This window comes from Cucumis melo, chromosome 9 (genome assembly GCF_025177605.1).
Source record: "Cucumis melo cultivar AY chromosome 9, USDA_Cmelo_AY_1.0, whole genome shotgun sequence".
NCBI classification, from domain to species: Eukaryota; Viridiplantae; Streptophyta; class Magnoliopsida; order Cucurbitales; family Cucurbitaceae; genus Cucumis; species Cucumis melo.
Genome location: NC_066865.1, coordinates 23,244,888 through 23,269,593, shown reverse-complemented (window position 1 = coordinate 23,269,593; position 24,706 = coordinate 23,244,888). Strand labels below are relative to the sequence as shown.

The window sequence follows — 24,706 nt, the reverse complement described above, 5'->3', positions numbered from 1 at the left end:
GCTTGGGCCAGGTCTTGGGCCAGGTCTTGTATTGATTTAGGCCCAAAATACATTACGTCGCAAAATTAAAATTCTTCCGAGCAAAAATTTCAAAATTTCTGCGATCGTCTTCTTTCTCGAGCCCCCTCTCGTTAAACCCTAAACCCCACAGCTCCCTCAGCTCTTTCCCTCTAAATATTATTTATCGCCGGAATAATGACCTCGTCGGTTCTTCTAGACCGTCATCGGACCTTTTCCAGTCTTTTATGTAAGCTCATCTTCTCGCGGTCTATGGGTGGTGGTCCGAGGACCTTCCCTGGTGGTCTTAACAAGTGGCAATGGAAAAGAATGCATGAGAAAAGAGCTAAAGATAAGGAGAAGAGGCTTCTTGAACAGGAGAAGCAGCTCTACCAGGCTCGAATTCGTTCCGAAATACGCTCCAAGCTTGTTGGTGCTCATGAAACTTCGAAGAATAATTCGGACCCTTCTACCAGTTACTCCCCAAAGAGCCCCAGCGAGCATATTAAAGATTTAGCTAACAGGTTCATGAAACAGGGAGCAATTGATTTGTGGAATGAAGATGATGGTCCATTGAAGACACCGCTACCGAGGCCCGCATTGAACGAAGGATCGAGACGGATTGCATCAAATGTGCGGAGTGGATCAATTAGATCGCCCATTGATGTCAAGAGATTGTTAGCGGAGAACCATGATGGGTTCGTAGGGTCTCACAACATGGGATTGAATGGCGATAATGTGAAGGGTAGGAGCTATTCTGTGCAAAGTCGAAGGAGCTTCCGAAGGAATGAGAGTTCATCGAGTGACGATGACATGGATTATAACTCAGGTGCCGATTCAATAAAACCTTTTGCGAATAACTTAGCACGTAGCCCTGATAGGAATGCGAAATCAAGAAATCTTAACAGTATTAGCAATGACAGGAAGGCTGTACCACAGAGGAGGACGAAATTTTGGAGAAATGGGAGTTTGAGCAGCGACGATGATTCTGAAGAGGAGTTGGGTGATGTGGATAAGGATTTGAGAAGTTGGAAAGGTTTGAAAACTGGAAGCAGTGCTTCCTTGGGGAAGTGTGATATAAAAATGAAGAAGAGGGTACATCTAAAACCATTTGATGAAGAAAGTGATTTTGCTGAGCAAGTTGAGTTGCTTAGATATGAACTCAGCAAGAAGACTGCAGTTGAAGAAGAAGGTGAGAAGAGAGAGGAGATAATTTTCACTGAGAAAAGGTATTCGTGTCGGTTTCCCGCATTATTGGGAATCAAATTTTTGTGAATAAATGCACTCAGGTGATTTTATATCTTGTTTTGACCAGATTTGACGAGTGTGGATATGTCATATCTCCGCTGACAGTCAAAGCACTTTCTTCTTCTGGATATGTTCGAATGACTCGAGTACAGGAGGCTACTCTATCTCCTTGCCTTGAAGGTATGAGATCCATCTACGTTTTATCTTTTCATCACTAATTTTTTTGAAACTGGAAGTTTAGAACTTGATATATAAATCGAAGTTTGGCTAAAGCTTCTGGCTTTTTTTTTCAACCACCCAGTTTCACTCGCATTCTTTTTCATAGTGGAAGTACCGCGGTCGTATTTCCACTTACTTGTTTTGTTGGATATGGATAGCGGTGCGTGTTATAATTTGATATCCCAAGGAAAATATAATTCTATCCTTGGGTATTCTCGAAAGCCCACTACTTTCTCATTTTTCCATATCTTTTTGGGAGAAAGAATAATAAAGAAAATTTTCATTCCCCTCCAAATTATTGTTGCCTTGTCAATTTAGAACGAAAACCGTAGACCCTGATAGATCTGACCAAAAGTACGGTAAAAATTGAACACCTCTCAAAACTTCTTAATCTTTTATATGCAATGGTAAGTGTGTGGCTAGTCAATATGCACCTTGACTAACTTGAAAGACACTACATTGATTGTCAAGTAAACTTTTAGAATTTTAAATCTTGTGTGGGCGGTCATTGTGATTTGAACTCATTCCTTCCAAGTCCCATTAATGTTTGCTTCCAATGGCTATGACGCTAACCCAGGGTGGATCTAAAGCTTCCTAGTCGTCATTCAAAATAAAAGAAAAATTATGGTTTTGATAATTGCAGGGAAGGACACCTTGGTCAAGTCAAAAACTGGTAGCGGAAAGAGCGTTGCTTTTTTGGTACTTTCCTATTCTTCTTAAAACTCAATGTTTAATGTAGTAGCCAGCGTGTATTTTGTTTCAATTTTGCTATTAAACATAAACAGCTTCCTGCCATTGAAGCAGTTCTGAAGGCTGCATGTAGCAGCAGTAATCAAAGGGTGCCTCCAATTTTTGTTCTGATTCTCTGCCCCACCAGGGAACTTGCTAGTCAAATTGCTGCAGAAGCAAATGTCCTGCTGAAGTACCATGATGGTATAGGAGTGCAAACGCTAGTTGGAGGTACTCGATTTAAAGATGATCAGAAACGACTAGAATCATTTCCCAGCCAGGTTTTACTCCCATGCGATTCCTGTTTAAAGATGTTCATTTTTGTAGTTCTTTTTCTTGGCTAATGGCTATTAGGAAAGAGAGAGAGAGAGAGAAAAAGGACCTTTTCTCTTTCCGGTCTTTGATAAAAACTTTTGTTACCGTAATATATTTGTTTATTCTTCTCATTTCACTTCCCTTTGCAGATTATAGTTGCTACTCCTGGTAGATTGCTGGACCATGTTGAGAATAGGTCTGGCCTATCTGTGCGACTGATGGGGCTAAAAATGCTTATACTTGATGAAGCTGACCACTTATTGGACTTGGGATTTCGGAAGGATATTGAGAAAATTGTTGACTGTTTGCCCCGCCAAAGGCAGTCCATGTTGTTCTCTGCAACTATTCCAAGGGAGGTTAGTCCATTTTCTCTTCTTTATTCAAGTTTGGGAAGAAGTCATCTTTATTTTAAAACTCTCTATAAATCTTGGTTGTGATTATGAACTTGCAGGTTCGTCGAATATCTCAGCTAGTTTTGAAAAGGGAACATGTTTTTGTTAATACCGTTGGCATTGGTTGTGTAGAAACGCCTGCTCAGGTAAACAAGATAATGTCAGTTGAAACTTCCTTTATTTAAGCTTTTCTTTTCTTTTCTTTTTGGAAAGTAAGAAATATCAAGGGTTTGTTTCTACATTAAGAATGGTGAAGGACTAAAAAGTTTCATTTTTCCCATATGCAGGTCAGGCAGTCGTGTCTTATAGCACCACATGGATCTCATTTTCAAATTGTATGCCATCTCTTGAAGGAACATATCTCGTGCACTCCTGATTACAAGGTTGATTGAATAGTTCTTTCCTTCGCTCTTCTCCATCTTTTTATATGAACCCGTTTGTATTGAACTACTACTGGTAGAGGGTAGACTGACCTCTTCCTTTCGCTCAGGTTATAGTTTTCTGTACAACAGGGATGGTAACATCACTTCTCCATGTGCTTTTCCGGGAAATGAAAATGAACGTCAGAGAGATGCACTCAAGGAAGCCTCAACTTTATCGAACACGTATCTCTGATGAATTCAAACAGTCAAGACAAATCGTTCTTGTTACATCGGATGTTTCAGCTCGTGGTATGAATTACCCTGATGTTACCTTGGTCTTACAGGTACTAATGAAGCACTTTTGATAAATTATTTTGGTTTTCTTGCTTGAATGGATGACTTTTGCTTACTTCTGGCGTTAATCAAGTGCCACTTCAAAAATTCCTGACAACCATATGCCATATGATGACTTGTGACAAATTTTGAACTAAATTTTTTCCCTGTATTAATTGTTTTCTATTAGGGTTTATTCCATCATTACTACAAAAAGGAGCTATTAATTACGTTATGAAACTTATTTCATAGTTATTTCCAGCAAATGCTCATTATTTTGCAATCATTATGGAAATATATAGGTGGGCATACCATCTGACAGGGAGCAATATATACATCGTCTTGGAAGAACAGGACGTGAAGGCAAAGAAGGTCAAGGCATCTTGTTGATTGCACCATGGGAGGAATACTTCCTTGAGGAGTTAAAAGATTTGCCTCTTGAAAGACGCCGTCTGCCCCAGTTGGATTCAGGATTAAAGCTAAAGGTTTTTGTTCAAACAATCAATATCTGTTGTTGTCTTAGCTTTGGTAGATATTAAAAAATTTAAACAGTAAGTGAAATGAAAATTCATCGTCTTTAGAAGAGAAGAAGAGGACATTCAAGTTTTAGAAACCAATATGGAAATATAAAATGAAGCCTTACATGCGCAGTGTTGGAACTACAGAAGACTAAAAGCTTAACTAATTGAGTTTGCCATGAACGCAAACTCGTTGATGTTTGCGTGCGATATGTGATGTGAATGTTTGTTGTCGCAGGTAGAGGAATCAATGGCAAAGATCGATACCTCCATCAAAGAAGGTGCATATCATGCATGGCTAGGTTATTACAACTCAATCAGGGAAATTGGAAGGGATAAAACTACTCTGGTTGAGCTTGGAAAACAATTTTCCGAGTCAATTGGCCTGCAAAATCCACCTGCTCTTTTCCGGAAGACAGCTCTAAAGATGGGCTTGAAAGATATACCCGGCATAAGAATCCGGAAGTAGTTTTCACCCGGTATGAACATCGATATCTTTTTCGTATACTACAGATAATTAGGAGAGGAATAAGAGCTTGTTTTGGACACCCAAGGTACACATCTTCCATAAATGACTACAAGATCAAAGTCATCATAAATATAATTAGTTTCTGTCATTGTGCTCCTTTCTAAAGTTTAAGTTGAAGCTCTAATGTAAATCACTACAATTTAATCCAATTGCTGCTTTGTGTATATTACTCGTATTGTGTACTTCAAACCTTTTGGTATTACTTGCTGAAGAGTGAAAGAAATGGACTCTTAGAAATGATAGAATGTTTAACTGCTTAATTGTAGAGCAGTTTAGATTGCATTGCCCTAACCATTACACAAGAGAGAGAGAGAGAGAAAGCAGGTTGTAAAAATCAGTTGGGAGTTTAAAACTGGTTTTCTAGTTCTTTATGGTTTCAATTAACACACATTTACTAATCCGTCGTCAAAATTGCTGCATCAATAGTAATGGGTTCTCAGTTCCAAAAAGAATGAGACTCATTTGATTGTGTTTACTATGAATTGATCCAATTTTAGTAAAAAAAATTACAAGTACCATAATGTACTTTTTATATTTCTATTTGATTAAAGCATGAAAAGCGAATAAGAATGGTAAACGATGGAAAGTTGGTTAAAACCAAAATAGGATGCAATCCCTCGTAATTAGATTGCCCATCCTTTCCTCTTTGAATATAACGTTTGTTGATTATGATTTTGACGATCATAAATAATTTCAGTTTGTTTTTTAGATTAGATCTTTTTAAGTACAAATTAGAGGTGGGGAGATTTGAATCAAAGATCAATACATAGTCGGTTGAGTTCAACTCATTTTTTAGATTACTATTATCATTGGGAAGTTGGTATGGTTTTGTTTTATTTCAAAAATGAAACTTAAAAATTCATTTTATAGATAGAGAAAAAAATAATTCTTTATGGCTTAATTTATTTTCTACTCTGGTTAGATCAATTATTGGTTAAGATAGACCAATTAATAAATCATTTAAGATTACAACCGTTTATTGCATCATCAAAGTTGGTCACTTAATTATCATTTTAGTCGGTAAAGAGAACAATCTCGATAATTCTACAAGTCTAATAATCGTTCTTAAAAGCAAGAACTTAACTCGATTATATGGAATCAACTAGAAATTGAATCAAAATACTCAATTAGAAAATGAATCTATATACTCATATATGTTACAAACATCCTGGAATTTTTTTATTTTCTATATGTAGTATGTAAGGCTCCACTTAATAATTTATCACCCATTACTCGATTTTGAGCCTCAACTCTTCCAAAAACGATTGACATGCCAAGTGTGATTATAGCAAAAGAAAATTTAATATGGGTTATGTATTTACTCTATAAATTTCTCATTCAAATCACTCATTTTGCTTTCATATTCAGTTCAAATATCAATGTGTTTAGTTGTAATTAAGATGCTCAAAGACCATCACTTTTTGGATTGTTGTGGCCCTCAATTATTTGAACAAATAAACACAACTTATTCTCTCTATATATATAATTCCTATCCTATAGTATCAAATATGACAAAGGGGTATATTTGACATTTTCAACTTCTTACTTTCATTATATTTTAACTTATCCAATACTTGATTAGAAAAAAAGAAAATTATCCAGTATGCTTATGTAATCCTATATCATTTTGTTAATACATTCTAATAGGGTTTATAAATCTTATTTGACTTATTTGGACCTAAGTTTAACTCACTCTTAGACAACATCTTGAAGGGAGAGAACTTTCCTAAAAAACTATAAAATACTTTTACAAAAAAAGAAAAATTCATCAATTAGATTTTCTTTTAAAAAAAATGAATGTTTTCGTCGAGAAATTGTACGTAGTTGAAATATACTGGCCATTAGAACTTATAACGTTATATTAAATTTACTTTCACTCATCAACTTAAAACTTTTCAGTGAATTAGTGATTTAAGATGATATCATAGAGCATGTTGCTAAATATCCTAAGTTCAAGTCCTTACATTATTGTTGTTTCCTTCCCATTTAGGATTATATTTTGATTTGTTTCCAAATATAACGTTATAAACTAAAACACTTATAAATATAACAAAATTTTGATATATCGTAATAAATTAGGATCTATATTATTACACACGACTAAAAATAAAATATTGACGACAAATTTTTATCCTAAAGTTTTTTCATCTTGATTTTAACTGTTGTGGTAATATATCCATCAATGTGTTTGGTATTAGATAGTGAAAAGATGTTGCGTGTGGTGTTTGCTAGGGTTTAGGGTTTTTGTTGTAATTTTATTTGATATTATATTATTGTTTGTTTTTTCTTTATTAAAATTAGATAATAATTTAGCAAATGTTTGAATAAAATAAAATGTTATTAGATGATTTGATTTAAATGCATAAGAAAGGTATCATAATGAAATCCCAAAAAAGGGGTCCCATTCACTTAAATGCATAACAATATTAAAAAAGACAAACACACCATTTCAATACCCAACAAACACTCTTCAAACCCCTTTGTTTGGTACTAATATTTTTAATTTAATCCATTATCAATAAACAAAAAAAAAATATTAATAATAATGATATTCACCAACTTAATTATTCTATTATGTTAGATAGAGAACGGTAAAAAAAGGATAAATTAGACAAAATATTTATAACTCCGAATAAAATTAAATAGATTGTATTTTTTTCGTTTAGTGATTTTAATAATTTATTTTTCTATTCAAGGTAAAATCTACTTTCTTAAAAAAAATAAAGGAGAAAGAAAAATGGTGAAAAGTAAAAGATTTAAAGATTTTCCAAGTGATCTATACTAACTTTAAGTTAAACTTCATCCATTATTCATTTAAAGTCTTGTGTGAATCAATTTTTGTTTGAAAATTACATGTTGTGTAAATCTTCAAATAAAAAACAAAATCTTTTAATTATGACTTTTTCCTTATAGTCTTTTCATTTGACTCTTCTAACATGATGGGAATGAAAGTTTACTAACTTTGTTTTAATGTGTGAGATTATCTTTTTGATGTAATTAGTGAATAACATTAAAAGAAAATGAAAAAAATAATAAAGAATAAAAAAAAATAGTTACAATAGTTTAATTAATTAGTTTACAATACTTTTTCTAAGTAAGATCAATTAGGAATGATCAATAATGGAAAAAGAGGATTTTTAATCAAATATTGAAAAACGACGCGGTGTCAAATGAAACCTTAAAGAAGAGTATTAAAATATTTTTATCTTCGTATTTTAAAGTTATTTACTATGAATTTATTTTGTTTCTTTTATTGTAATTTTTACGATCTTTGTGTCATACTATAATAATTGGAAAATTTCTTTTATGAATTATTATAAGATAGAATTGGTTGAATGATCAAAAATATCAAATAAGATATTAAGAAGAAAATTCTCAAAGTATTCACATTTTCGATTTCACCTAAACTTTATTCTTAAATTTTAAAATTTATTATAAATTTATCCCACTAATAAAACCTCACTCCAAAAAATTATTAAAATAAAGTCTCTCTCATACATCAAATAAGTTACAGAATACCCGTTTGATACAAATTTGATAACATTACACGAAATAACGTGACATCAAGGTTATTTTTGTGTCGTTGAGAACGACGAGTTTTCAAAAATTATTTTAGTAATTTATTTTATTAATTTAATTAGCTACAAAAACTTATTAAACGAATTAAATTACGTTTAAAATTGGCTTTTTCTTCCCTTCCCCTTTCTAAAATCAAAACTAAGTTTATTTTATGATAGAAAGATCGCTCAATCTTTGATTACACCAAAGATATTAAACTTAACATTTTAATTTTCTTTATATAAAAAAAGAAAAAAAGAAAACATTTGTTTTAGATTTAGGAGCCACGTGGGACATGGGTGACACGTTGCAAGTACCCAAAATTGATAACACGTGTCCGTCCACACTTTTACCAACCAAACATACATTAATTTTATTAAACTGAAAAGAAAAAAAAAATGTCAAAAAAGAATTCGAAAAATATGGCCATCCAATTAAATTAGTCAACGCCCACCATATTTTCAGTAAAAAGACCAGATTACCCTTCCACCTTTTCCGTTATATCACGTTTGGAGGCCTACGGGGGAATATTTCTTCCCTAGAGAACGTTCCTAACGTGGTTTCTGACTACAATTAATAATTATTTGTTTTTATTTTTCCCTTTCATAATATATATTTTTATTATACTTTTTAAAGAAAATTCTCTTATTTTTAATAATACTAATAACAAATAAATAATAAACCAGATGATAAAATTTTGTTTTGTAAATAGTTTTATATATTTTTTTTTGTTATATTTAAGAATATTTATTTGATTGATGTTCAGGTAAATTTGGATGTTTTTTCTATTCAATGTCGTTTTTGTCAATTTCTCATGTTACTTCTTAAGAAAATAATGAATTACATATTTTTATTTAAGAGTATTACAAAATTTTAAGATATTCATAATTTGAAAGTAATTTTAAAACATTTCTAAAACATTAGAGGTGTTCAATGGACGAGTAATATTGGGTTAAGTAATTTGATAATCCAATCGTGGCACTTCAAAAAGAGGGTTAAGGACTGTTTTGAGATTATCTAAAGGTATAGAGTTATTTTTCCAAACTATAAATGATTAATGTAAAGAAGAAAAAAAAAACACTTCAAATATTTTCTTAAAATGTATTCAACTCTTTTGTATGAGGGGTATTTTGGACTTCTTACAAATTCACTGTTTTTACACGAAAAAAATTGATTTTCTATATTTCAATTGAAAATAAAATCTTTATAGGATTTTTTTTCAATTTTTGAGAAATAATATTTCGAATTTAGAGAGAATAATCATATATATTTTTTTGCTTGGTACAAATATTATTTTTATAATTTAACTTGTTCAACACGTCATTGAAAATATGTTGTGTGTGTATATATTTATTTATATTTATGTTTTAAAATGACAATAAAATATCAAATAGGTATATATATAAAATATTTTAATAAGTGGATTATTTTCTATGGTCTGACCTCATCTATTTCCTCAAAATCATTTATAATTGTTTGTGGTCAAACAAATTACAACTATTTTTGTAGTGGAACATGTGATTCTCACATGCAATATGATTGATTAATGCACACTATTTTGATTAACAATTTTAATTACAACAAAGTCTTAATTACTAGCGGTGATTTCAATTTTGAATGTACTAATTAAAATGTTCTACAGTTTCCATTTATAAACATTTTTGTTTGTTATAATAAAGTCATTCACTTAATTAATATTGTTTTGTCTAGCTAGCTATTTTAGATTTATATTATATTAGAAAAAATGAAAATAATAAGTAACAAAAAAAGAATACAAAATGTTATTTGGTCATGTGGTAATTTAGTAGAACAAGAATGCATTAATTCAATCCAAAACTTTAACGTTTAAGTTTGATAATTGTCAAACAAAGTTTAGAAGATGTTGTATTATACTTTATCACTAGAGTTGAGACCTTATTTTTTTTCTTAGCTGATGTTCTACCATAAATACAAGCATAATACTTAGAGCAGTGACATTTTCTACCGAAACATTTATTATACTAATTAATCACACAACAACCAATAAACAATGATTGTGCTAAGTAAATTCAATAAAAACAAAGGGCAATTGAGTAAAAACACCACAAAAACATATGAAATTGATTTTTGATTGGATCCACAAATAGCCCCCACAAGTTGGCTGGCTCTTCCTTAATAAAATGACACTGCCCACATTCTCCATTTTCCCATTTTCATTTCCTTCACTTCTTCTTATTCTCTCTCAAAAGCCTCTCTCTCTCTCTCTCTCTCTCTCTCTCTCTCTCTCTCTCTCCCCTCCATTGAAAAACCTTAAAAACACCTCTCTCAAATAAAAATGGCTTCTCAAAACTCCACTCCTCCTTCTCTCTTCCTCTTCCTCTTCATAATTCTCCTCACCACCACCCCTCTCCACGCCGCCCGCCGTCTCCCCGCCTCAGCCCCACAACCGGAAAATGATTCTCTCCGCCCACCCACCACCACAACATTTTCATTCGCACAACCGCCCGCCGCCGTGGATGACCAAATCACTTCCCGAAACTACCGCGTTTCACTCCGCAAAGTCCCCGCCGGTCCCAACCCACTTCATAACTAATCGAATCAACCTCCGATCTTAAGGGAAAAATTATTCAATGTGAAGGTCTCTCTCGTAACAATTCTTCCATACAAGTTCGAAATACAAATTTTCGAATTCTCAGTCACATTATTTTAATTATAATTTTTTTTGCAGTCTTATAGAGTTTTCTTTTTTCAATATATATATATATATATACAGAAATAGTGTGTAGAACAATAATTATATGTATGTGATGATGAAGATATAAAAAAAAAAACGATAGTGTTTGTTTATTTATTTTTAATTTTGGTTGCAATTTTTGTGAAGAAATTGTTTTATAGAAAATTATAAGATCGAGAATTCCTCTATGTGAAAATTGAATGTTCTTAAGACTACAAGGAGATGGTGGGTTCAATTTCCACAGTGCTTTTGAAAATTTGAGTCAAAATATTAATAATAATTAACGTTGAATTAAAATAAACTATTTATTTGTTTTCTAATTAATTTCTTTATTACAAACAAATAATATTTAATGCCGTTGCCATTTGGTAGTAATAAAAGCAAAAATAAACTAATAGTCCTTTTTTTTCCTATTTTTTTATTCAGTACTATCCACAATAAACTAATGGTCATATAAATCCATGATGTCATTTTCGTAACATATATAATTATTGTTTTGTAGGAAACTAAATACGAAATTTATAAGAGATATATAATTAATGCCAAATACATTAGTGTAAATTCATCCTATGTTTATAAATTATTAAATATAGACCTATTTCTAACTTTCTAAAAATATGGCTCATTTTATATCATTTTTTTCTCTTGAATTTCGATGTAAATTTACACTATAAGAACTTTGAAATTGAGAGTTCAATTTGATATATATGTTTGACTTTTCGAAATGCATGTTCATTGAAATAGTTCTTTTTGTATAAAATTAGATTGAAAGATCAAAGAATAATATTTAGAAATACAAGAACCTATAAAAATGGGGGTCACTAACATACTATATGTTTATATATATATATATATATATACATATATAATAAATCAATTATAACTTTAATCTATAAAAAAATTCAAATTTGTGCTTATTTGGTTTGTAAACTAAATTGTAACTAATAAATATCTTAAAAAGTTTCACATTTGTGTTAATAATGCTATAAAATTTCAACTCAACACACTCATATATATATATATATATACATCTAAATTCTATAGTCCAAGAAAATTCTAAATTTTCAATTTTATATCTAACGAATGTTTGTGATCTTTTTTATAAAATATCAAATAGGTATATAATTGAAAAGAGATTGAAGATCAAAATATCTATTATATATAGACCGAAAATTGATAGGTTAGACACTATTAAGTTCAAGGACTTATCAAATTTGAATGAATTGAAAGTTAGGATACCGATTTAACATTTAGTGATCATGCTACTTACGTTTTTATTTATTCATCAATTGGTGGAGATCGAATTATTAACGTTTAGAATGGTTGTATGATCTATCTACTAAATTATATTCAAATTCACCTTATGCTATTTTGTTTTAACGTTTTCACGTATTTTAATTTATTGGAAATTTGAACGTGTAAATGTTAGTATGAACATAAAACAAATTTTGAGGAGCAATGGAATTTAAGGCAACCACCGACTTGCTTTTATTTAATAGTGGCAATGAAGAAAAGTTGTTAGTTATGTTCCCTTTGGGAATAGAAGGTCAAACCACATTACAATGCCAACCTTTTTTCTTGACCTTATTATAAATTTTATATTACCATGTGGCCCCTAATTTTGCATCCCATTTATAATTTCTACATACGTGTGACAAAAAAAAAGTAAATCAGCTTTAAAAAAAAATTAGAGCAATATAGTAATAATAATTTATTATATTATTGGGTCAAAATGAACAGAACTTCAAACGGCATAGTGTTTTACTCCTAATTTTAAAGTAAGAGGTTTAATTCTTCCACCTAATAACATCATAAATTTCTCGTATTGTGCATCTCAAACTTGCTCAAGCGCACACCCAATAATAATAATAATAACATAAGAAAAACATAACTTAGAAGAGAGACTTGTGAGTGATAAATTATGATCGAATAATTGAACGGAATGAACAAAGATTAATATACCAAATTTTCATAAAGTTGCGACTTTCGAGTTGTTGAAGGATGAAATGATATTCTCGATTTCTTATTGAAATACCCAATTCTTTGATCATTGTATAGTTGAAGATTTTAAGTTCACACTTCACATTACTAAATTCTTATAACAAATTTTTTTTATGATAATAAGAGTTCAATTATTGAATACTAATAGCCCATATAGTGATTTTTGTTTGACCTAATTATAAAAATTGAATTCAACCATGTAAAATATATCAAAGGCTACACATGAAGAAAAATGTAGCTTTGTCGCCAAATTTCGAGATCATATTTTTGGATAAATTAAAAATAAGTATATACTAATGTACCCTAATTTTCTCTATTGGTGTGTGTTTTCTATTATTACACAAGTCTAATCATTTTAATTCATAGTAATTTTCACTGATTAGTATTGAATAAGACCACATTAATGAGTGCAATAATTCATTAGGTAAACTGATCAACTAATTAAATTTATAAACAAAGCATTCATTATTGCTTTATTAACTAAAACTTTTAACTTAATTAAAATACTCTATGTTAATTAATTATTTCACAATCACTCAAATTCAATGATCTAAATACCACCACTTACCCCATTTATGTACTAAAAACCTAAATTTATAAGATATTTCCCTAATCTATGCTCTTTTTATGTTTTAATCGATGATTAAATTAAAATATATGGTTTAACTTAAAGTAAGTAATCGAAATCTTTTATCTATCGTTTAACTTAAAGTAAGTAATCAAAATCTTAACTTACTATATTTAAAGGATTTATATTTCTTATTAAATTTAATTATAAATCTTAATTTCTTTTTACTATTCATAAAATGATTGATATTATGAAGTTTATTTATTTAGTTTATCATTTATAAATAAATGTTATTAAACTTTACCAATTTCAAAATTTGTACTACTCACAAAAAACTTTGATATCTACCCTACTAAAATATGTTTAATTAGTAAATATAATTAAATTTTTTACATTTTATATTATATTAAATAGAGTGTATATAAACGATAAATACACATATGCTTAAGTAATGATAAAGTCCAATAATCAACTTGATTTGGTTGGTCTAAATATCTCCAATATAACAAATGAATTGTGTATTTGGGTTGAATCAAACTAAAGGGTAGGTTTGAACTGACCTCAGCCACAACCTGTTAATGAGTGGAAGAACAAACTAAACTTGTATGAAGTAGAAAGACTTTTTTCTCACAAAAATGTTTTTGAGGAGATAATTAATATATTTGAAAATTTTAGTTTTTTCAGTCTTTAGTATTAGAACATTAGGTTATGTGTATTATTATTATTATTATGTCAAATTTATTGGAAAGAGTGGTGCGAAAAAAAGTTGATAATTTTTTTAGTTGAAAATGCGAAAATGGAAGAAAAGGTTTTGAAGAAAATGCCACTGGATTTACATGAACTTGGGTTTCAGTGGTGGTGCGATTGCTGAGGCGCAAACGAACGAAGACCGGATCTGAAACCGATAAAGGCAGATGAAATTGCGATACAATATGAGAATTGAGTGTCGACCGAATCTACACACGACGGACGATGAGAACAATACACACAAAGAAAGAAGCCCACGGTCACGGATCCAAAGCCGACGATGGAAAGTGGGAGTTGAGCGACATTACTGGATTTGAGCGCTGGTAAGAGATCAAAGAAAATGGGCATGAATCTGTGAGCGACGGAGGTGGGTTTGAAGAAACCTAGAGAAAAATGGAGCAGAGATGTGGTGACGCGAGGCGAAGTGTGCAGCGGATGGCCGAAATTAGACAAGTGCTCGACGACCGGCGGTTGCATGGAAGAAGTAAGCCACGACGCCAAAGGAAGCGAAGCGGTGGGGACAGATTGAAGATGGGATCTGGATAGAAACCGATCGAAATTAAAATGCTAAAAGCTTGGGTTATGTGTATTATTTTACACCTATATATTGTTACCATTTTACTTTTTTATTTTTATAATTAAGCTTTTGTTATATGTTTAGTTATTGATTTCGATTTAGTTCCTGAAATTGAGTTTTTTTTTTTCTTACAAATTTATCTCTCGATTTCACATCATTTATACTTTTAACTTTAATTTTTTACTAAATACTAATGTTTATAAATTAATTTCTTTTTTTTTTTACTAAATACAAATGTTTATAAATTAATTTAAAAGAAATAAAAGAACCACTAATTTTTCATAATCATTTAAAATTTAAATTAAAAACAATTATTTATTTTAATAAAAAAGATTAAGAATATAAACGTTGAAATTTAGAGATATTTTCTGAGGAAGAAAAAAGAACTAAATTGAAAAAAAAAATCATATTTGAAAATAAAATTGTAACCGAAGCCAATTTCATATCTTAAAAGGGGACAACATTTTGAAATCTCAGAATCAAGTAAAAACTAAAAAGAGAAAGGTATTTCACAAAGATTCTTGTTTCTATTCTATATATATAAATAAGTTTAATATTATGTATATGGCGCACGAACATAAGAGATATATAAGGCAAAAAATTGGTAATTAGTGAATAGTGTCGACAGTGAAGGCTCTCTCTTTAGAATCAGACGACATCCATAACAGACACAAATCGATCTGCTTTGTTTGACAATCGACGAGTCTCTCTCAGCTCGACCTTCTTCCAACCCATCTTTCTTCCTTTACTGTGCTTCCATTTTTAATCCAACGGTACAACCAGAACATCCAATCCCACCCGATTCAATGGTCAAACCCAATGAACCCTCGAACCTTAAATTACAGACCCATCTACTAAAACACTGAAAAATCAGTTTTTGGTTGCGTCTTCATCAACCCCATCTTCGATTTCCACTTCAACTTCCAGCCCTAACCTTTTTCCTACCTTTTACTTACAGACCCATCTCACTGAATAATCCTTTTCCTGCTGAAAATATGGATTTTCAATTGTACCCACGTGTCCGCACCTCAATTTCATCTTTTTCCTTTCCCATTTCCCCTCTTTCTTTGACCTAATTAATTTCCCCTTTTCGCGTTTTAGCTCCATAGATCCTGATTGCTCAGACTCTGGAGCTGATCTGTTGTTGATTCTACTCTGAAGATGGTGGCCAAGGGTTCGCCGGATTGGCTTCCCTCTGGCTGGACTGTGCAGTATAAAGTTCAGAAAACGGGCCGGAAAATTAGGGTAATTTTGTTTTTGCTGTTAGTTTATTCTTTAATAGATTTTCGGTGGCATTTTGTGTGCAGCTTTGGTCTTTTGTTATTGGTTTTGTGTTTTTTTTTTTAGCTGGAGTTTGTGAGTTTTAGGGTGGATGGTGATGTTATGTGGCCTATTTTGTTTGCTTTGTTGATTGAAATGTTGAGTTATTGGATGCAGTGTTTTGAATGTTCAACCCTTTTTCTTTGATGGGTATACTGTCTAGATATCTCGTGTTTTCCGAGGGAATAAAGGTTATTTGACCAGTATTAGGATGTCGTCTGGAAAAGAATAGTTTGGTTCGTTTTGTGTCTATGGTGTTTTATGTCCTGGTTTGGCACCTTGGCAGCTCTTTTATAACCTTCCCTTGTTTGTGATTGTGATGCTGCCCCAAAGTCCTTCCTTCATCTTCCACTTTCAACTGTAGTTCTTGCTAATCAGGGTGGAGTTTTTTCCCTTGCTGAATCTCAACGGTATCTGCCGAATTAGAAACAAAGTTTTTGTTGTCCATGCACATCCTATCCTATGTAACGGAAAGGAATTCAAAGTCTCATATACAGGAAGAAACTTGACATGTCTGAAAAGAATAGGGAGGCAAGGGCCAACCAAATAAAGTCCTCGAATCTAGGATACAATATAGAAGCATGGAAGAAACTAGTATTTTATGTGTGAAATATGAATAGAAAGATGGTGCACCCTAAGGACATTTTTCCTTGAATATGGAACCTGGAATGGCTTAGATTCATTGATAGGCGGAATTTACCTCTTATGAAGATGGGCCTAGCTCACGCGCACCTTAACTAGTCTCACGGGACAACCTATCTGACCCTACAACATTTGGGTGTTAAGGAAACTCGTAGGAAATTAATTCTTAGGTAGGTGGCCACCATGTATTGAACGTATGACCTCTTAGTTAAATATTGAGACTATGTCTTCTTTGTGTAGGCCAACCCATGATGGTTGGCTAACGTAGTGGTTATTTGAATGCAAAAAGAATGTTTAGAGTGCATGATGCATTCACATTCACATGAGTGGAAGCCAGAAAACACTTTAATCAATACTTGCAACCACTTCTAGAAAATAAATTCCAATGGCTAAATTGCCCCTTCCTCCATAAATGGGGTCTCTAAAACTGCAAACTTATCGTACCTCCTGTCCCTTCTTGATAGTTTGCAAGGTTGGACAGTTTCTTTTGGCCAACCTCTTAAGCTCTAATTGCACATCAAAGAGTGTTGAATCCTTCAGTGGACCAAATTACATTCATATTATAACCGGTTTTATACTACATATACTACGGAGTGGTACAAGTGAAATTGAAAGGAAGATAAACGAGTTAAGAAAGCTTGATTCTTTGAAATGTAAATTAACGAGTTGTATTTAGTTACAGGAAGTGGAATCCCCCAATTATGCATATGGTCCTAGGGTATTGCTCAATCAACTCAACTCATGGTGTACTTAACCGGTAATGCTGACATTGAGTGTCCTAATTGTAGTTATGGTTGTCATCTTAATTAAGCTATATGTAGATTAACCGTGAATTAAATGCATCCCATAATTAATCCAATCATATGCATTAGGATTTAGGGCTAAACAACGACAATTAACTAATGGAAATGTTCATTAATTAATTGATTAATCTCTATCCATAAGCCTCTCAAGACACCTGTGTGATATTTCTGGTGTAATGTTCTGAAAGAACTATACACCCAAGAGAAGACCCACACCCACACTACTTTGGTAATCAGTACACAACAATTACGAATTATGCATTAAGTTTCTAACGGTTAGCACACATAAATGGTTTGGTTTGTCCCTCCTAACCATTCCATAAAGCTAAAGAATTAAAAAAAGAGATAAAGAAGTTGAGAGATAGAAGATGTATACATTCAAGATCAAATCCTCACATATTTACAATGAGTTCATCCAAATCCATAAAACTAAATAGAACTAAACATGATAACATACCTTGGAAGAAGTAATAAAGGCTCAAAAACATCAAGCTATTTACAATTCCAAAGAATGCAACCTAAAACTAAAAAAATAGAGAAGAAGATGAAGAACTTATAAAATGGCCCATAACTTGGAAATGGTTGGCTCCTCTCAATTCTTCCCCCCTTTGTTCTAAAAATTTGAGGTGGAATTTATAAAAATTGACAGAGCGCCACAACACTAGTACCCCATTGCACAACACCTTGGAGCACTGCGTCGTTGAAGGAATCCTTACACACGTGCCTGATGGAGAGTGTTACCACACCATAGGGATACACCCCGATACTCTCGTCTTGTGATGCCTGGCTGCCTCTAGCGTCAAGGAGCGATGCTGCACATGGATGCAATTCCAACCTGCCCTCTTGAGGGTTGTTTTTGTCAAGTTGATTTCCAATCGTTGCTTATTGCTCTGTTTTAGCTTGATTTGTATCCGAACATCCTGATGACTTCCTATGCTCTGTAACCCGTCTAAGAACTCAGATAATGTTGAATTCCTAAGAACTATCACAGTTCAGGGCATGAAATATAGCTAAGTTCAGGAGCTATCAAGCTCCAAATTGGAATTGGAAGTTTGTGGAGTTGGATTAAAACACCCCTAGTTTGATACGTTTTATTGGGTAGGGAGAAATCTTGGAACCAAAATAGCCATCTGATGAAGGGAGGGCTATGGTAATCTCAGGTAAATCCATAGGTAGTACTGCAAATTTGTTTGTTTTTGTTTTAAAAAGTTATTTTTAGGTATTGAATGATGAAGGAAGGATTGGGATAATCTTAGGTAAATCTCTTTTGCCTTCATTTATGTATAACCCTATAAATAAGGAGTTTCCTCATGTTTTGGACACTTGACTCTTGGAAAAAACTCTAGTAATTCTTAGGCTACAGCATTTTCTTTGTAGCTATTGCTTTTTCCATCGCTACTTCCTAACATTATTTTGCTATGCCTATTTCCTGAGTTTGATAAATTTATGCTGAAAAAAGTAAGGAGAAATCCCTCGAATTCTCTGAGACAACGTCTTATTTTTTCACTTGTTCAGTCGTGTAAGCGCCGGTGGCATGATAGGCATACACTTTTAATGCCTATGGAATGATTTTGTGAAAATAGAAATCATGAGAATCCAAGTCTACTTATGCACCTTGACTACCATTATGAAATAGGTGTTTGGTTTTACCATATGTGCTATTGGTAACTCACTCTCAGTATAGTTGATATTTCAATTATGTAACCCTACTAAAAAGAAGAGGAAAACACTAGGCTACCTCCATGTTTTTAACATATTATCTTAAAAGATATTTGTGTTTACTGCTTGGCCCTTTGATCATTGGACCAATTCAGAAGGAATTATTAATTAGGGGTTAGCTCAAAATTACTGTAGTACTACAAATTTCTTCACATTACAAATCTTACTTGTCACATTTTTTCACTTCATTTATTGCTTACATTGGACCAATCCATGTGGTTCACATGGAATGAATTATTGGTTGGGGAAAACTCAAATTACTGTTTAACAACAATCGTATTCACATTAATAAATCTTCCTCCTTATGTTTTACTCTTCATTTGGGATTTTGTAGTTCTATACAAACTTGGAGACTGGAAAAAGCTTTTATTATAAGGATGATGTTCTTGGCTATATTAAAAGCACTCAGTCTCAAAAGTCTCAACCAACTTCGAGAGGCATCAAAACTCAGTCAGGAAATAGTCCTGTGCAAGTGAGTTTGACTCCCTAATACTTTTATCTTCAACCCCTATCCATTATATCTAAAGTGGTTTTTATTTTTCTCCGGTTTAGCAGACGGTGAAATCAAATGAACACCCTGAATGGTTGCCTGCTGGCTGGAAAGTGGAGTCAAGAACACGGATGAGTGGTTCAAATGTTGGAGCTGTTTACAAGGTAACATACGTGTGCAGGCTTAACCTTTTTTCTTTAACCACAACTTTTTTTTTTTAAACTTTTGCTGCCCATTTCCTGTAAATACTCATAGAATACTTTTAAGGTGCTTGTGCTCTAATATTGCTCATGCTCTACTGGTTTGTACCTACGATCGGCTAGTTTTCATGGGATTGATAAAATGATGCTTGTTCCTTGTTGAGTTAGCAAAACGATACTTTGTGAATATCAATTCTTGCACAAGGAATCTTTTTTAGTTACCTTTTTACATGGACATTAAAAGGGAAACAAAGGGAAAGGAAATCAACAAACAGCCCTTCCCTCATTGATCAGGCAACCTTCGTCCGCCCCCCCCCCCCCCCCCCCCCCCCCCAAAAAAAAAAAAGAGGAAATTTTAATTACTTCATTACATGGAAGTTGAGATTGTATTTTCCTTCAGGTTTTATTGCTTGCAAGCAACCACAGATAATTTCCTTAACCAAATTTTAAATGATTACCACTGATGTCTTGACACTTGAATGTATGATTAAAACTAAGCTAAGTTTGTTCATTGAGTTCTTCCATTACATACTTCTCGCTTGTTGCAGTGTTACATTGATCCAGTGACGGACAGCAGATTTTATTCAAAGCCAGAGGTATTTCGACATCTCAGAACTGTAAAGAACAAATTATGCACATTGAAAGAGAGAAGAACAAGCAACGGCACGAAGTCTAGAAGTCGAGTATGTCTCCGTACCAACCTCTTTTCAAATGTTTCTTATCTTTTCCTTTCCCCTCAATGTTTTTGTCTTCATATAAAAAGAGCTTGAAGATGCGACAAGTGGGTCATGAATGTTTTTTTTTTAATTAAAAAATAATAGACGAACATCTTGTTGATGTAAATGAAAGATAAAAGGTATTTAAAGGAAACAAACTCCCATATGGAGTGAAAAATAAAACACAAACTCCAAAAGTCAATTCCTTCCCCCTAACCTAAAAAGGTAAGGAAATAATCATTGTAAAAGAAAAAAAAAAACCGATTCAACACAGTTTTAGTTGTTGGAGACAACCATCATGGATTGTCTCAGTGATTGTTGGTGCTAAATATAAAAGTAAGAGTTCATAGAGAAAGTTCAAATCATTGCTACCTCCTAGGATTTAAAATCCTCAAGCTTCTTGGATAACTAGTGGTTGTCTGGTGAAGTTAGTTAAGGTGCATTAGTTGGCTCAAACACTCAATAATCATAAATATTAAAAAAAGAAGTTTTAGGAGATTCTGAAATGCTGCGTGCACAAATGTGCTTCTTGGACTAACATATGAAATGCTTTTTACTATTTGCGTGTTATGTAGCTGATTTCCATATGTACTCTAGGTTGTTATTGAGCATTATAAAGATGAAGATTTGCCGCCTGGATGGATAAAGGAAATCAAGATCAAAGAAAAAGCGGATGGCATTAGGAAAGACCCGGTATGGCCTTCTTCCTCCCTCCATTTCCTGCTCCCTTGATTTAGCTGAATTTTATTAAATAGCCATATAATTTCTTGTGTCGTTCTTCTCTTAGTTATATCCAACCTTCTTACAGTTTTACATAGACCCAAAATCTGGATACATATTCCGTTCCAAAAAGGAGGTTTTCCGCTATCTCGAGACTGGAGAGATCAGTAGACATGCATTTAAACCAAAGGAAGGGGGCGATGAAGAACAAGAGTTGATAAGCGACAAAAAATCAGTAAGTTCATCCTTTGTTAGACTCATGTAGGAATGCTCTAACAGTATTATTTATTTCAATCAGTTTGGTTTCTAAATCGCGTCATTCTGACTTTGTGCTGTCACCATTATGTTTCTCCTGTATGACATCACTGTCACATGTTGCTTATTAGTTGTAGTATTATATCTTATGTTTGTCTACCCAAAACAAGAAAAAAATAAATAAAACGCCTTCTGCTGCTAACATATTAAAAATTGTGTAGAAGTTTTTATTGGAGATGTTGCACTGGGAATCTTTTTGGAGTAGGCAAGCTCCAATATGATGTTTGCATAGTGCATATATTTTCTATAAAGTTCAATCACATGTGAGATGGAAATTCAGACATTTGTCCTTTGACCGATCAATGTTATAATGTTTTAATTAGTCGAACTATGTGTAGGTATTGGTCGGTAAATAGGATAGATCATCATTATATCATTGCTATTTGTTTGCATAATTAAATTTCATGTCACATTCAGATCTGTAGACACAACATTAGCTACAACTGTAACTTTTGAGGAAACTGAACCTGATTGAAGCCTAAAAAACCCAATAATGGAAAGATTGATAGCAAAATAAACCCAGATAACAACAGGTTATTTTAGTAGCAATAGCAATGTTTCAGTCCGTCTTTAGCTTCGCTTCGAAGGTTTCTATTGAAGGATGGTTTTTAAATCCTCAATTGTTGCTTGCTTCTGTTGTAGCGATCTACTGTTAGAGGACAGAAATTGGAGCTGTCTGCAGCAACCCCACAACCTCTTGCAGGTAGAATATTTGTACGATACTAAAGCTGCTTCTTTTCGATTCAACGGTGTACTGAAACTTTGTGCAACACACGAATTTAGCTTTTGTCATCTTTGATGATTTAACATGCAACTAATCCATGTAGGTGAGGAAATGGCAACAGGGAGACGGTCAGAACGTCCAGGAGTCCATATTCAACAGTTGAAGCAACGGCGTAATGTCTCTTCTGCACTGAAAGATGCTTTAGTTCTTCCTGTTGAAACCGTTGAAGAGATTATTTTGCCTCAAGAAGCAGTCATCAAGGAGTCTACTGAAATCAAGGAGCCTACTGAAATCGAAGAAAGAAGTCATAGAAATTCATCATCTCCTAAAGCTGATCATACAGGAGGTAATGAAACTGAAAGAGTATCTTCTGATAATGTAGCAGTTTCAACTTGTGCATCTGAGTCTGACCAAGAGAAAGCATTGCCAAAAGTTGAAAAGCTAGAAAGTAATAAAATCGATATAGTAGTAACTCCTGATAACAGTCCACTTATAGACACTGCATCGAAGTTGGAACACGAGAGGATAGCGACCAGTAATCCAATGGAAAGTGATGACAATGGGAGAAAGACAAAGACGAGGAAGTCCAGGAAGAAGAAAGACGTCAACTTGCCTCGGAGGTCTTCAAAACGACTTGCTGGACTTGAACCAGAGTTGGTGCCTAAAGTAGATGCAAAAGAAGTTCCTCAAGCCTCAAATAGAAATATTTTCACTGAAGTTAGTCCAGATGCTGGCCTAACTGTGAAAGCGGATGCAGACGTTCACAATACAGATAAAGCATCCCAGCAGCTCGACATGAGGTCGGAAAAAGACAACGAACACCATATACCTAATCACAAGGATACGTCCTTACGTGAAAATCACAAGGACACTTCCTTACGTGAAAATCACAAGGACACTTCCTTATGTGAAAATTCTTCCAATAAAAGGAAAACTCTCACATGTTGCCTTGATGCCCCAGAAGAGAAAATACAGAGAGTGGAAACTGAAAAGAAGGATGATGGAAAGATGGAAGCGCAGCTGGATGTTCCAATTGCTGATTTTTGGTCAGACCCATGCTTGGAATTTGCAATCAAAACTCTTACGGGTGCGTTGCCGGTGGAGAATGCCACTACCACTAATGAGCCAGTTTCTAGTACTACAGTCGACCCAGTTTCTAATACTACAGTCGACTTCCTGCAAGGACAGAGCTCAGTAAAAAATGGTCCGGGAAGTCGCATGAATAAGAGAACTCAAGGGAACAAAAAAATCAGGAACAAGAAAGAGCTCACTACTAATAGTCAATCTCCAAGTATTAATGGGCTCAAACCTGAACTGGCATCGAATATAATTTCCTTTGATCAAGCAAACCCAAATCATCATTCAAATGAAGCTGTTTTGGCTTTTAATTTATCAGACGGTAGAATACATGGACAACCAAGTAAGAATGAACAATATATAACATCTTGCGAAATCTTGACACCCAGTGAGCTGCATCATTCCCTGCCCCCGGTAAACTCTGAACGATTTAACAGTATCAATGCATGTCATGAGAGGAGCAACATGGTGCTCGATGATCCGCATCCGATCCTTCAAACAAAGGACCATGCGACATCAGAAATTCCATTATCCTTTCCATTTGGGGATTCTTGGGCAGATCCGTGCTTGGATTTTGCATTCAAGACCCTCACAGGTGCAATACCAATAGACGATAGTCTGGAAATTCAAAGCTTCTTTGAGGAGCGACTCGAGTCCTCTCGTAGTCAAAAAGACAGTAGCCCAGCACTGCCAGATTTTGGATCCCCTAACCTCTTCCAAAATGATATATCATCCCACTTTGACGGACCTGAAAAGTCTGCTACGGGACAGCACTTGAGTTTAGATCCTCAGCTGACTCTAGGGAATGTGAGCCTACCAAGCTGCAGTGGATTCACTTCTCAACAGCAGTCTTCAGTGGATAGAAACAGATCTTTTAGAGGAAGGTGAAGTTTTAGAGAAAAGTGTAACTTTGATGTAATAACAGCAACAGGTCCTGAGAAGAACAGCTTATTGCTCTTTTTCTTCTTTTTAGCAAATTTGTATCATAAAGGATGCTCGAATCTGGGATTTCACACTTAGCAACTCCCACGTAAAAACTTGAACCACTCTGTATCATTTGCCAGAAATAGAAGAAAACAAATTCCTAATTTTTAATTTGAGAGAATTGTTTGGAATCTGGATGTAATTTCTCTTTGTGGAACGAGTGACTGAGTCTCATCAATCTTGAACACAA

General features: G+C 33.4%; 2 protein-coding genes across 5 annotated transcripts; both read left to right on the top strand.

Moving 5' to 3' along the window:
* Window positions 1–90: 90 nt before the first annotated feature.
* On the top strand, window positions 91–4,806 carry LOC103482724 (probable DEAD-box ATP-dependent RNA helicase 48). The gene is made up of 10 exons (XM_008439011.3): window positions 91–1,226; window positions 1,313–1,425; window positions 2,108–2,163; window positions 2,250–2,474; window positions 2,658–2,864; window positions 2,960–3,046; window positions 3,188–3,283; window positions 3,391–3,606; window positions 3,898–4,080; window positions 4,352–4,806. The coding sequence occupies exons 1-10, from the start codon at window positions 196–198 to the stop codon at window positions 4,580–4,582; spliced, it is 2,445 nt and encodes an 814-aa protein (XP_008437233.1). The 5' UTR covers window positions 91–195; the 3' UTR covers window positions 4,583–4,806.
* Window positions 4,807–15,424: 10,618 nt separating this feature from the next.
* On the top strand, window positions 15,425–24,627 carry LOC103482721 (methyl-CpG-binding domain-containing protein 13). 4 transcript variants are annotated; one of them, XM_008439006.3, is made up of 8 exons: window positions 15,425–16,051; window positions 19,625–19,762; window positions 19,846–19,944; window positions 20,529–20,663; window positions 21,294–21,389; window positions 21,484–21,651; window positions 22,374–22,434; window positions 22,559–24,627. In XM_008439006.3, the coding sequence occupies exons 1-8, from the start codon at window positions 15,968–15,970 to the stop codon at window positions 24,418–24,420; spliced, it is 2,643 nt and encodes an 880-aa protein (XP_008437228.2). In that variant the 5' UTR covers window positions 15,425–15,967; the 3' UTR covers window positions 24,421–24,627. The 4 variants fall into 4 exon arrangements, with proteins under 4 accessions (XP_008437228.2, XP_008437227.2, XP_050945812.1 ...); XM_008439005.3 differs by having other exon boundaries at window positions 19,843–19,944; XM_051089855.1 differs by having other exon boundaries at window positions 15,426–16,051; window positions 21,505–21,651.
* Window positions 24,628–24,706: the final 79 nt, after the last annotated feature.

Excerpts from the sequence above, each read along its gene's own strand:
- LOC103482724 (XM_008439011.3), top strand. The coding sequence starts at position 196 with ATGACCTCGTCGGTTCTTCTAGACCGTCATCGGACCTTTTCCAGTCTT. Across the intron at positions 2,164-2,249 it reads GAAAGAGCGTTGCTTTTTTG|CTTCCTGCCATTGAAGCAGT; the intron begins GTACTTTCCTAT and ends AAACATAAACAG. Across the intron at positions 2,475-2,657 it reads TAGAATCATTTCCCAGCCAG|ATTATAGTTGCTACTCCTGG; the intron begins GTTTTACTCCCA and ends TTCCCTTTGCAG.
- LOC103482721 (XM_008439005.3), top strand. The coding sequence starts at position 15,968 with ATGGTGGCCAAGGGTTCGCCGGATTGGCTTCCCTCTGGCTGGACTGTG. Across the intron at positions 20,664-21,293 it reads GCACGAAGTCTAGAAGTCGA|GTTGTTATTGAGCATTATAA; the intron begins GTATGTCTCCGT and ends TATGTACTCTAG. Across the intron at positions 22,435-22,558 it reads AACCCCACAACCTCTTGCAG|GTGAGGAAATGGCAACAGGG; the intron begins GTAGAATATTTG and ends TAATCCATGTAG.